We start from the raw sequence: 13,022 nt of genomic DNA on the forward strand, positions 1-13,022 counted from the left end.
TGAATGTCACCCTGTGGAGAGCTGGGTTTATATACTCTCAGCAACAGGTGTGGTACCCTACTGTCTCATCTTTGATAATTCTATGTGCTTCCTGGTTTACAAATGTGTAGTTGCATATGAATAGTTTTCTGAACAGTGTATTTATGGGTGTTGCAATTGTCTTATAGTTATGACGACAAGCTATTGCTATGTCATAGATGCTATGACTGTTTTTCACTGATACTTATTATGTCCAGGATAATTTCTCCTTATTCCTCTTTCCCTGACTTGTATGTGTTTGTCAGAATATTCTGAAGATTATACTTTTCTTCCACAGTTTGCTCCTATCATTTGTTAATGAATTGGAAGCATCACTTACGTTCCCTTTGAAGCCTACTGAAGTAACCTTATCTTCTGCCATCATTTCTCATTTTCCAATATCATTTGTGAATGCGTAACATTTCCCATAAACTTCACCACCACTATCCCAGGCAGAATAGGAGCACAGTAAATTGAATGAGATCAAATGTAAGATATCAGAAAGAAAATGCAGTGAGTGATTGCAACTGTGGTGAGAACAAAGACGGCACTGAGGCAGAGTCCCAAGATCAGGGCATTTGGCCCCCGTGAATAGTCAAAGAAATGAGAGAAGTAAACTATTTCATAGCCTGTGTATCTAGCATCTGACCTGAGGTCAAAGAGTTCTCATCTGAGTTCGTGCAGCATGGACTAGTCAGTTCTAACAATTTAAACCACAGGAGGTCTGGGTGACTACTGTCCTCTACACTGTGGGTTCTGTAAAGACCTTGGTTTGCAAGAACGGAGATGACTTGGGTTTTTACATTGATTACAACTGTGCCCTGGTTCTTTCCTATTGCAATAGAAAGTACAAAACTTCTAATTTTACAGGAGCCTACAATTAATAAACTTGAAATCATAAAGAGAGTGAACATTTAAAGTATTTGAATTTTTAAAGAATGTGAGACTCTTAAAAGTTGAAATGTATTTTATATTGTGATATTTATATCAATATGGATCTTGGGGATAAGCTAGAAAGGGAAGGTTAATAGTAATTGTGATAGTAATAGCTGAGAAGTGGTGAGTGGTCCTGACTAGTTTCTTTTCTTTTCTTCTTCTTCTATTTTTTTTCAACTTGATATTAGTTGGCCTTATATGGGAAGCAGAACTTCAAGTGAGAAAATACTCCTATCGTATTGGCCTGTAGGCAAGTCTATGGATCATTTTCTTAATTAATGACTGATGTGGAAGGCTCCATCCCACTGTAGGCAGTGACACCACCACCAGGCAAATAGTACCTGGTGGTTGAAGATAGCAAACTGAGCAAGACTTGAGAAGCAAGTCAGTAAGAAATAATCCCCCATGGCCTCTGTAATCCCAGCCCCCGGCTATGCTGCCAAACCTTGGCCCCTTACCAGGAAAGGTCAAAAACCATTCCCACAGGCTATTTAAACTGCACCCCAGAAAATAAAAGTAGTCTTCCCTTTAAGAAAAAAAATAAAGAAAAGAAAAACAAATGCAAGAAGTCTCAATGTATCTAATCTTATATAGCTTTGAAAATAAAAACGATGATTGGTAGATATCAACGAATTCTGATACGTTTAGTCTTCAACATGTCAAACAGAGTTGAGAAAGAAAAGTATTTCAATTGTTTGCTTATTTGTAAAATCTCAGAGTTTTATTTTGGAAGCTGTGTGCAGGCTACATGTAAATAAGATCTACGAAGCCCACCTCTGTTGCTCTCACACATACTAAAGAATATATCCAAGAGTAAAAATAATATAGAAAGTTTGTAAAATATTCTCAGATGAAAGGACATGTTGATGTATCAATTTCGATGCTTATGGCTTTTGTTTCAAATCATGTTTATTCATGGCAATGCAAAGTTTTCTATAAATATACCTAAAAATTAGACTAAAGTGCTAATTATAATTAAATATAATCAAATTATAAGTTAAAAGACAATGAAACCAAGACATATTAATAAGGATAAAACAGACAGGGGTGAAAGTAGTTACTGATGAACTATGGAAAACCTTGGTTTCCAATGTTACTTGGGATACACATTTTTTTTTCAGATTAACTATTTTCCATGTTAATCTTTGGAATGGTGCCATTTGGCTGACAATATCATGAGGTAATATATGTAACACAATCACAAGACGTGCTCACAGAATTTTAAATCTGCCATCAAGGTGTGTGATTGCTTTGTCATCATGTTGACAACAGTCGTAAAGCTCTGAATAGCTTATTGGGAGTCTTGGACCAGATTATGAAATCAGTTGTTGGAGTTATGCTTTTGACAAACTTTCTATGTCTAATATGAAGTTGATTTTACATTAACCTAGGTGATATTATTTTCCACTAGTAGACTGGTGTGTTATTTGCTATGGCTGAAGATTGTTTCATTTCTCCTTTAGGTAAAGGTGTAAAAAAATACCATTTAAAATGATTTAAAACAATTAAATTTCTATTGAAATATCAATACATTATCTCCTCTAATAAAATAAGTGATAATTTTTAAAGCATTCTCATTTAATTTTTACTTGTAAGAATTGTACAATTGCGATGAGAAGAGGGTCAAATTTACCTAAACAAACTTTATTTATTTACAGACTACATATAAGCTCCAAAGTGAAACTTTCATTCCTTTCTTTTGTTTTATTAATTAAATTATTATTTATAAATTTTATGAAATATATTTTGATCATTTCTATTCCCCACCTACAAACAGATCTGCCCTATTCATCTAACTTCAATTTCTTTTTTTCTCTCTCTCAAAATGTAAATGTGAAGAAAAAATATAAAGTATATATGTAACTGAATGAAATTTTCTTATCATCCTCATTAAATATGGCCAGGAAAAAGACTCCATCTGAATTATCTAATATTTCACAACTGATTTTATTTATTTGTTTGTTAGTTTGTTCGTTTTCCAAGACTGGGATTCTCTGTAGCTTTAGAGCCTGTCCTGGAACTACCTCTTGTAGACCAGGCTGGCCTCATACTCACAGAGATCCTCCTGCCTCTGCCTCCCAAGTGAAACTGATTTTGTTTTTAAGTAGTATAAGCATTACTTGATGCACTCAGGTTTTGCACATTGTTTTTGATCTTCAGACTCTTCCCCTTTGAGAAGACTCAGGACCAAGTGACAAAGTCAGAGACCTAAGCAGTGAAGTGATTGTGGCTCAGCCTCAGATCTGTCACTTACAATCCTAAAACTCCAATCACTGTTTTCCTTTCTTTATTCATGGATTCTATAGAATTTGATATTTCCTGACTTATGTTGTTCCCATGATACTAGAACTCAATCATATAGGGAGTGTGATACAACCCACATACAGTGTTGGAAAATAAGAAGGATGGACAAGTAAGGTCCATCTTCAGGAGGTTCCGTAGGAGGTTTCAGGAGGAAACACAATATAATGATTCCAATTCATTATTGGAACATCAAATTACTGTCATGCCAGACAATGAGGAGAAAAGTATTTCCCTTGTAACATTCTATGATGAAACACATAAATGCTATGTCAAGAGGAAAAGGAGCGATTTCTTTGCAGGACGTGATAAAATAGTCATTACTGCAAGGGAGTCATGACGCAATTGGCACAGCAGTGGCTCATCATCTTTTACTTTAATAAAACGACAACGCCCACAACCATGATGTGCAGAAAAGTATGCAAATGCAATTATAGAGATTACTTAGTTTCATATCTGTAAACCAGGAAGCAAACAAATATGTCAGGATAGCCCTGTTGGGTACCACACCTGTTGCTGAGAGTATATAAACCCAGCTCTCCACAGGGTGACATTTAAACTCAGAATCCTCTCAGGTACATCTAGCTGAGCTCACATCTCCTCTCAACATGGCCTACAGCTGCTGCTCTGGAAACTTCTCCTCCGGCTCCTTTAGGCCCTGCCTGCCCTCTTCAAGTTCCTCTTGCAACTCTTCCTACCCCAGCAACCTGGTCTACACCACTACCAGTTGCTCTCCCAGCCCATGCCAGGTGGAATCCTCTGTGAACACCAGGTGTCAGGAGACCTGCATTGAGCCCACCAGGTGCCAGAGGTCCTGCGTGATGTCCAGCCCATGCCAGGTGGAATCCTCTGTGAACACCAGATGTCAGGAGACCTGCATTGAGCCCACCAGCTGCCAGAGGTCCTGTATGGTGTCCAGACCCTGCCAGACAGCCTGCTACTACCCGAGGAGCTCCACACCTTGCAGTCCCTGCCGGGGAACATATGCTGGATCTCTGGGCTTTGGATCCAGCAGCTGCCGTTCCCTGGGCTATGGATCTAGAAGCTGCTACTCAAGGGGCTGTGGATCCGGTGGCTTCAAATCCCTGAATGGTGGAATCTATGGCTTCCCTTCCCTGAGTTATGGGTCCAAATTCTGCTACCCACTGTACTTGCCTTCTACTGCATTTCAGCCTTACTGCTATACCTCAACCTGTGGGTCTTGCCCTTTTGGATACAGCTGTTAAATCTCTGTAGTCCTGCACTATGAATGTGAAGGTCTCCGTGTCTTGCAGCTGCTGTTTCTAAATTCAGCCCTCCCCATTTTGTCTGCATGTTCTCCTAACTACTTCTCTTGTCCTCAACTTGTGCCAGATTCTCAGATTAAGGATAATTCAAAAATTTGCTTTAAGCTGGGCAGTGGTGGCTCACGCCTTTCATCCCAGCACTCGGGAGGCAGAGGCAGGCGGATCTCTGTGAGTTCGAGGCCAGCCTGTTCTACAAGAGCTAATTCCAGGACAGGAACCAAAAACTACGGAGAAACCCTGTCTCAAAAAATTTAAAAAAAAAATTGCTTTACTGTCTGTACTCTCAAATATATACTTGGTTTTCATCCAAGAGTATGTAAAATTGAAAACTTTAATCAAATAAAATTGATTTGTGCAATCAATCTGACCCCTCAATTTATTATTATGTTATTATTTTTAATAGTCCTAAATTAAGTATTTGGAAGTCTTATATAATAACCAGCAGGACTATTTATCTGGATTCATAGTGCTCCTTTTGTGCACAAGTATGAGTTATTGGGAATAGTCGGTTCTGGGAAGATATTCATTGACATCTGCAAACAGGGCTCAAACTGCAGTGAGAATGGCCCCAGGTTGAAGGACATGAATTCCTACTGAGCCAGAAAGGCAAGTATCAAGTAGTATCAAGAATATTATATTCTATAATTTAAAGGGTGAAATTTGTACAAAGGCAAAAATTTATGTTGCTCTAGAATATGAATGTAGATTTTTAGACAGCAGACAACATGAGTTTTAAACAGATCTCAGGACACTGGACGTTTCCTCATACTGTGTTAATGCTGGTATCCCTGCTTCTCAAGTTTGGGGTATTATTCCTGTACCTCATCTTCAAATGGGTGTTTGAAAAATCCACTGAACTGTGCTTAGAAGGATCTGGAATTGCCCGATGCTTCTCCGGCCCACAACTTCAGTCAACAAAAGAGCAGTGTATCTATAAAATTCTGATTTTATATTCAGTGTCACCTTAAGCTTCAAAGAAGACTTGAAGCTCCGCACCTGTGTGCAATTTTTTTTGAAATAACGCCTGAGGGGGGAGAAAGGGCATTACAGGTATTATGGGAATTAAAGGTTTAAAAAGGTTTGAAAAAGAAATGAATCTGTTTTTTTAAAAAGTGTGTATTTTAGTGTTTTTATAAAAAACAATTGAAATGCATTATCAAAGGGGTTCCCAGAGGGCATTTTGAAAAACACATGTATCTGTTGGTCCACAGAAAGAAAGCAATTAGGTTTGGATTAAAAATTCCACCATCAAAAATACATATATAATTTGCTGGATTATGTCTATGTATGAGTGTTTGCCTGTGTGTATGCATTTGCTCAACCTGATGTCTGGCACCTGCAGGGGCAGAAGAGGCTACTGGATAGATTGGAACTCAAAGTATTGATAGCTGTGAGTGTCAATGTGGGATCTGAAAATGGAACCTGGGTCATCTACAAGAGCAGCAAGTACTCTTAGCCACTGAACCTTCACCCCAGGTCACACTGAACAATTGTTTAAGTGTTTGCTAGTCATTTGTGTTTCTGGTTATGACATTTTCAAAATGCATCTATTTTATTTTATTTATTTTCTTTTTATTTATTCTTCTTTCAACAGTGAATCTAAACCTCAGCGTCTTGTAAACTCTACTCCTCTCAGCCCCTTCCCCACCTCCCCTCTCTTCTTGCTCTACAGCTCTTGTTTCCCTTCAAAAAAGAGCAGGCCTTCCAGATATCAACCGAACATAGCATAACAAGACAGCGTAAGACCAGGCACAAGCCCCCTGTCAAGGCTGGATGAGGCCACGCTGGGTGAGGAAAAGGTCCCGAGAGCAAGCAAAAGAGTTGACTCACCCCCAACTCCCACTATTAAGAGTCCTATAAGAACCCCAAGCTAAAAAACCAAACTGCATGCAGAAGGCCTAGTGAAGACCCTTGCAGGCTCCATGACGACTGTGTCAGTTTCTGTGGACCTCTATGAGACCTGTGTGGCTGATTCTGTGGGTTGTGTTCTTTTGGTGTCTTCCACTCTTCCAGCTTCTAAAATTCTTCCTCCACCTTCACAGCAGGAACACTGCCTAGTGTTTGACTGTGAATCACTGCATTGGCTCCTATCAGCTGCTAAAGGAAACATCCCTAATAGTGAATGGGCTAGGCACAGATCTATGAGTGTAGCAGAAGATCGTTAAGAATTATTTCATTGATTTTTGCAGGGGAAGGGTCAATTGTGTTTGGTTATATCCCAGGTCTAGTTCTGTCCATCCTCCAGTGCCTGGCCATCCTGGCAGTGTCAGACATGGGTTGCCTCTTCCGCCATGCTCTCAAGTTAGACTAGCCATTGGTTAACCACTCCCACAAGCTCTGAGCCACCATGGCCCCAGGCCATCTTGCAGGCAGAAGAGGTATGATGGAAGGTTTTTGGCTGGATTAGTGTCCCAGTTCCACCACTGGGAGCCTTGCCTGGTTGCAGAAGATGGCCTGTTCGGGTCCACACCCTCCTTTACTAAGAGTTCGCGCTAGTGCTACCCTCGTAGGTTCCAGGCCATCTACTGTACTAGGTTTCCACGTCGACCCCTAAATGGCCCCTTATTCCAGCCATCTCACCCTGTACTCTCTCCCTCTGTCTGCTTTATTTTAATTAAAATATAATTACATAAATTTTTCCTTTTCTGCCTTTAACCCCTTCCATGTTCCAGTTCCCTAGCTCCTACTCAAAGCCATGGCCTTTTAAAACTGTATTATTATTATATATATGTATAATTCATAAATATGTAAATATAGCCTGTTAGTCCTTTGCATGCTTCTTGCAGGTATACTATCAGGACTCATCATTTGGTGTTGGGTAGTCAGTTAGGGATATTATAGCTGAGGGAGACCCTTTCTCCCTGCCTCAACATTCCTTGTTTGCCTATATTTCTTTGTCTGGGATTGGGGCCCAAAAGATTTCCCCCTTTTAAAATAGCAGAGGCAGAGACCCAGAGTGGAGCACTGAGCTGAGCTCTCAAAGTCCAGTTGAAGAGTGGGAGGAGTGAGAATATGAGTAAAGAGGTCAAGATCGTGATGGGTTCACCCACTGAAACAGTCTACCTGAGCTAATGGGAGCTCACCAACTCTTCCCTGGAGAGGGAAGGAACCAGCATAGGACCAAACTAGACCCTCTGAATGCGGGTGACAGTTGTATGGCTGGGGCAGATTGCGTGGCTACTGGTGATAGCAGCAATATTTATCCCTACTGCTTGTACTGGCTTTTTGGGAACCTGTTATAATGACAAACGGTAGATTGTGTACTGCCGTGCGGCTGGCTTATACCCTGAAATAACAACACACAAATTGTATTTATTTAAAAACTGTCTGTCTGGCTCATTAGTTTTAACCTTTTATTGGCTAACTCTTACATATTTGTTTAACCCATCTCCATTAATGTGTATCACCACTTGACTGTGGCTTACCAGCATGAGTCTAACCAGCATCCATCTCAGAGAGGAAAGCCATGGCATCTGCCACACTGCCTTCTTCCTCTCAGAATTCTGTTTTGTTCACTCCACCCACCTAAGGGCTTACGTATCAAAAGGCCAAGGCAGCTTCTTTATTTAACCAATGAAAGTAACACATAGACAGAAGATCCTCCTACACTAGGAACCCTTCTCTTTGGATGGATACCTTTCTCCGTCTAGATATAGTAGGAAGGGCCTTGGACCTTCCCAAAAGCAATGTACCCTACCCTCTCTGAGGAGTAAATAGAGGATGGGGTGGAGGGGAAGGTGGAGGGAATGGGAAGAGGGGAGGGAATGGGAATTGGGATTTGTATGTAAAATAAAGAATGTTTTCTTTTAAGAATGTTAAAGTAGCATGTCTATTAGTATTAATGTTCAGATCCTATTTGGGCAATATTATTGTTGAGGTGTCATGGGTATAGCTTCCCTGTGGTTTCAGGAATCTCAGACAGGGTCCAAGAGCAGTTTGTTATCCATATGTCTACTGCAATCTTTTCACTTCCTCTTCTATGATATTTCCTAAGCCTTAGTAACAAGAGATTTGTTGGAGATGTATACATTTGTTGCAAGGAGGCCACTTGTTGGTTCCCGGGCACCTGGCTAGTTTAGACCCGAAATAATCACATAGAAACTGCATTAATTAAATCTCTGCTTGGCCCATTAGCTCTAGCTTCTTATTGGAAAATTCTTATATTAATTTAACCCATTTCTATTGATCTGTATATTGCCATGTGGCTGTGGCTTACCAGGTAAAGTTCCCAGTATCTATCTCTAGCAGCTCCTTGGCTTCTCTCTGACTCAGCCTTCCTTTCTCCCAGCATTCAGTTTAGTTTTCCATGCCTACCTAAATTCTGTTTTGCTATAGGTCCAAAGCAGTTTCTTTATTAATTAATAGTAATCACAGCATACAGAGGGAAATCCTACATCATACATTGAGCCAGGGCACCCGAAAATCAGTTATCCTCTATGTTTTGACTCATTGTAGTTTTTTGTAATGGTCTCTGTCTGCTACAATGAGACATTTCTTTCAGGATGGTTGAGAGCTACACTAGCCCGAGGTTACTGTCAGGTTTTAGAATGCTTTAGGAATTGTGTTGGAGTAATAACAGCAATAGTAGATTTTCCTGTAAGAACCAAGTCCTCACCAATCCCAGGATTTCCCTTCTGCTTACTAAACATTAAGTTCACTTAGACTGCTGTTGATTGTCACCACGATTTGAATGCCACTATTTCAGCTTTTAGAGACATCTTACCATGTTGGTCTTTCATGTAGTTTATAGGTGTCCCAACTGAGTATGGACATTGGATTTCTCCCTCTCTTAGCAACGTATATAGCATCTCCTTGTGGTCTGAAGGCCAATAACCACAGAACAGACTTTCGGGCAAGATTTTCCTCAAATTATCTAAGCTGTGGGCCCAAAGTTCATCATGACTTCGGAAATAGGAACTTAGCTCCTTGGAAGGAAACAAGGACAAAAACAATAGCCCTATTGTTCTGGGAGTTTCTTGGAAAAGAGGGTTTTTCCTGACTAGTCCTGAGGGTCATGTGATATATAAATATAATCATCCACTTAGGTATATTATGTTTAATTTATACATCTAAGTAGATATATGTAATACACTGAGATATATTAAATGCAATTTTAGGTAAATCAAAAAATATGATTCCTTGTGGCTCTTTCAAACGCCTTAGCATTTCTTTTCCCTTGCTCTCCATTGCCTACTGTATTGAACCTCTTATTTCCACATCTCAGTTTTAATTGGTTGTTTTATTATATTTTGTTTTTTATTGTATAGAATCTAATCAAATATCGGATGGATAGGTGACATTGATTTTATCCCAATTAGTGGGCTTCTCCTTCACTAAACTGAAATTGTCCTTTGTTAAACAAAAGCTTTTGAGTTTCATGATCTCATATTTGTACATTGTTAACTTACACTGTTGATGTCTTTTTTAAAATAAAATTTATTTTTTCTATGTTTTTCACACCATGTATCTTGATCCCATTTATTCCCCATCCAGCCTGTGCCCCTGCACTGTACCTCTCCCACCTCAAAGAAAACAAAATTCAGGAGAAAGAAACGAAGAAAACAAAATGAAAAAAATAAAAAAGGAAAGGAATTTTAAAAGCTCATTATGGAAGCTTCAGTGTGACCCAACAAGTCTCAACATATACCCCTTAGTCTATACATCTACTTTCAAGTGTTAATTGCAAAGAGTGTTTGGTCTGGTTCTAGTCCCCTGGTCTCCACTTCACTTTTGATGCTGGGCCTCTACTAGGACTTTTCCTGGACATTCTACTGGCACCATGTGTTGTGAAGATCCTGCAGCTTTAGGTATGCAGGTAGGTCCCTTCACACACTCCAGCAGGTCATAGATGAGGCGGATGTTGGGACACTCTAAATTATAACCCTGGGCAACTATAGAGAAGGTCCACCAGATGGGAAATGGGAACAGCTCTTCCATGGTCACAATTTCAGGTCTGGATCTTCTACACCTGCACTGTGTTCACTCTATTGTGTTGCCCTGGTGAGGTGCAAGGCCTGCTCTTCCGAGTGTTACAGCTGATGGGGATCAGGGATAGCTCTCCCACTCTTATGACCACAGGGCCATCTCTCCTACCTTCTTCCAGCATTGATAGGAGGGAAGCACTTCTCTCTTGCCCCTCTTTCCACAAGACAGATGGGTAATGGGAGAAGCTCCTTCATGGTCACAGTTTCTACTATAATAGCGTTGGCTCAATTGTGTTGCCCTGGCAAGGTTTAGGGGCTGCTCCCCTGAGCGTTGTAGCTGGTGGGGGTCAGAGATAGATCTCCAATACTTATGACTACAGATCCACCTTTCCCACATGCCTTAGGCATTATAAGGATGAGGGTGGGACAACTTTCCTCTGCCACCACAATGCAAATTGGTAATAGAGACAGCTGTCCCATGCTCATGAATCTGGGGCTGGTTCACGTACACATCCAATAACAACGGTGACTCCGTTGTGCTGCCCTGGTGGGATCAGTGTCCACCCTATAAAGTGTTGCAGCTGGTAGGGGACAGGGATAGCTCTCCCACTCTTTTGACCACAGGGTCAACAGTATGGATGTCTTATCCAAAATATATAGGCCTTTGCCTATGAATTGAAATGTATGCTCATGTTATACTCTGAGTTTTAGAGTATATACCAGGTCTTATATGATTATATCCTTGATCCACATGGAGTTAAATGCAGGATGGGAGATGAGGGACAATCTAGTTTTCTTTTCCTGCATGTTTAGAACCAGGATTCTCAGTACTACTTGTAGAAGATGTTGCCTTGGCTTCAAAATCATGATTTTGCTACCTTAGTAAAAACTTCAGTAGCTATTCTTGTAGGGATGAGCCTGCATCATCTATTCTGTCTCATCTTGTATCTATTTTGTGTAAAAGCAAAAACAGAATCTTATTTTCTTCATATTATATGGCTCTATAGCTAGTGTAAAATCTTCTCTAGCATAATTTTCACTCAAGAGTGCTTTGACTAGTCTCAGTAGCACCATCCCCCATGGGATTTTGAGGGTGTTATTACATGTGCTCAAGATTCAGTACCCAGATGGCATGCCTTCTTCTCCATTGACTTCTGGTTCACCTCCCAGCCATAGATGTCACACGTTGACTCTTTTCTGTTCTGATCTTCAATTCTCCTGACTCTGATAACTTTTGTCAGACTTTGAACTCTGAAAAACTTACTTCCACCCTGAGTCCGCAGCTTCTGCTCTATGATTTAGAACTCTTGGTCTGTGTCCCAGCATTCTGTGCTATCTCTGATCACTACTCTGGATCTATGATTTTTATTATGACAAACTTACAACATATGTGCTCATCTCTCTGGCCAGTTCTGATTGCATGCCTGAACCATGACTTCCTCCTGCCCAACATGATAAACTTATGGAAAGTGCACTACTGTATTGATTGGTTTCTCTCTCGCCTAGTTCTTTCAAATAAACCACACCTTCATCTTTGACTTCAACTTGACTGTTATACTCCAATTATGACAGAAAAATACAAGCTACTGGAAAAACTACATCAGTTTTGATTTTATTCCATCTCAGCCTCAAAGGAGCTGTAGGAAGTCATCACACTTCCTAAACCGAGTTTCTTCTCCTGAGATCAGTATGCTTCTCCTCACACATTTTTGGACATGAGGCTCAGGTTGATGCCCACACCATGGCAGATGAGGCTATCAGCATTTGTGCAAATCTATGTCTTTATTGAGAAGGTTTCCAATCTTACTTTTCTATTGGCCATTCTGTTGAACTTCTATTCAAACACATTTAAATTTTTTTGCTTATATTTATTCATAACCCAATAAATTATATACCCTATTCTTGATGATGGAATTTTTAATTCAAGACTTATTTATTTTATTTTCCTAGATAGCAAAAAGTAATACTTTTTATCTTTAGGCAATTGTCACTGTTTTTGAGCATAATTTTCAATAGAAATAATAATCTTCCTATTATTAACTACTCCTTCAATAAGGAACATAACCAATAACAAATAATTCGTTACTTTGGTTCCAAAATCAATATATTCATCTTTATTAAGTCTCCTAAATATGCAAATTCAGAAACTAAAATCCACCTAGTAATAACGGGAACAATATAGTGATGTGTCAGATCACATAAATTGATTGAATTAAATATTTAATTTCCAAAAACTCTTGGAAGAAAACCAAATAACATATGTATAGCTAAAGAGTACAGTCAGTAAGGCTTAATTTGGTGTTTTACATTAATTGAAGTTGAGGACGAAAGAAGCCATTACAGAGAAGATAAAAAGATCGAGATTGAACATGGAAACCAACGCTACAGGACAAAATCAACTTTGTTACAATAAGAGCCTAAAAACCCAACAGTTAATTCTATAGAAGCAAATACCAAAGTGGGGTCTCTATCACGAACATTGGCAGATACACGAACCATATAGACTGGCTAGCAGGATTGAGATCTATAATTAAAGGAAGGGAAGTTAGAGACTCCA

General features: G+C 39.6%; 1 protein-coding gene across 1 annotated transcript; it reads left to right on the forward strand.

Moving 5' to 3' along the window:
- Positions 1 to 3,863: 3,863 nt before the first annotated feature.
- On the forward strand, positions 3,864 to 4,481 carry LOC142847909 (keratin-associated protein 13-1-like). Its single transcript, XM_075973115.1, has one exon. The coding sequence runs from the start codon at positions 3,864 to 3,866 to the stop codon at positions 4,479 to 4,481; it is 618 nt and encodes a 205-aa protein (XP_075829230.1).
- The last annotated feature ends 8,541 nt before the right edge of the window (positions 4,482 to 13,022 follow it).

This window comes from Microtus pennsylvanicus, chromosome 1 (genome assembly GCF_037038515.1).
Source record: "Microtus pennsylvanicus isolate mMicPen1 chromosome 1, mMicPen1.hap1, whole genome shotgun sequence".
Lineage (NCBI taxonomy): Eukaryota > Metazoa > Chordata > Mammalia > Rodentia > Cricetidae > Microtus > Microtus pennsylvanicus.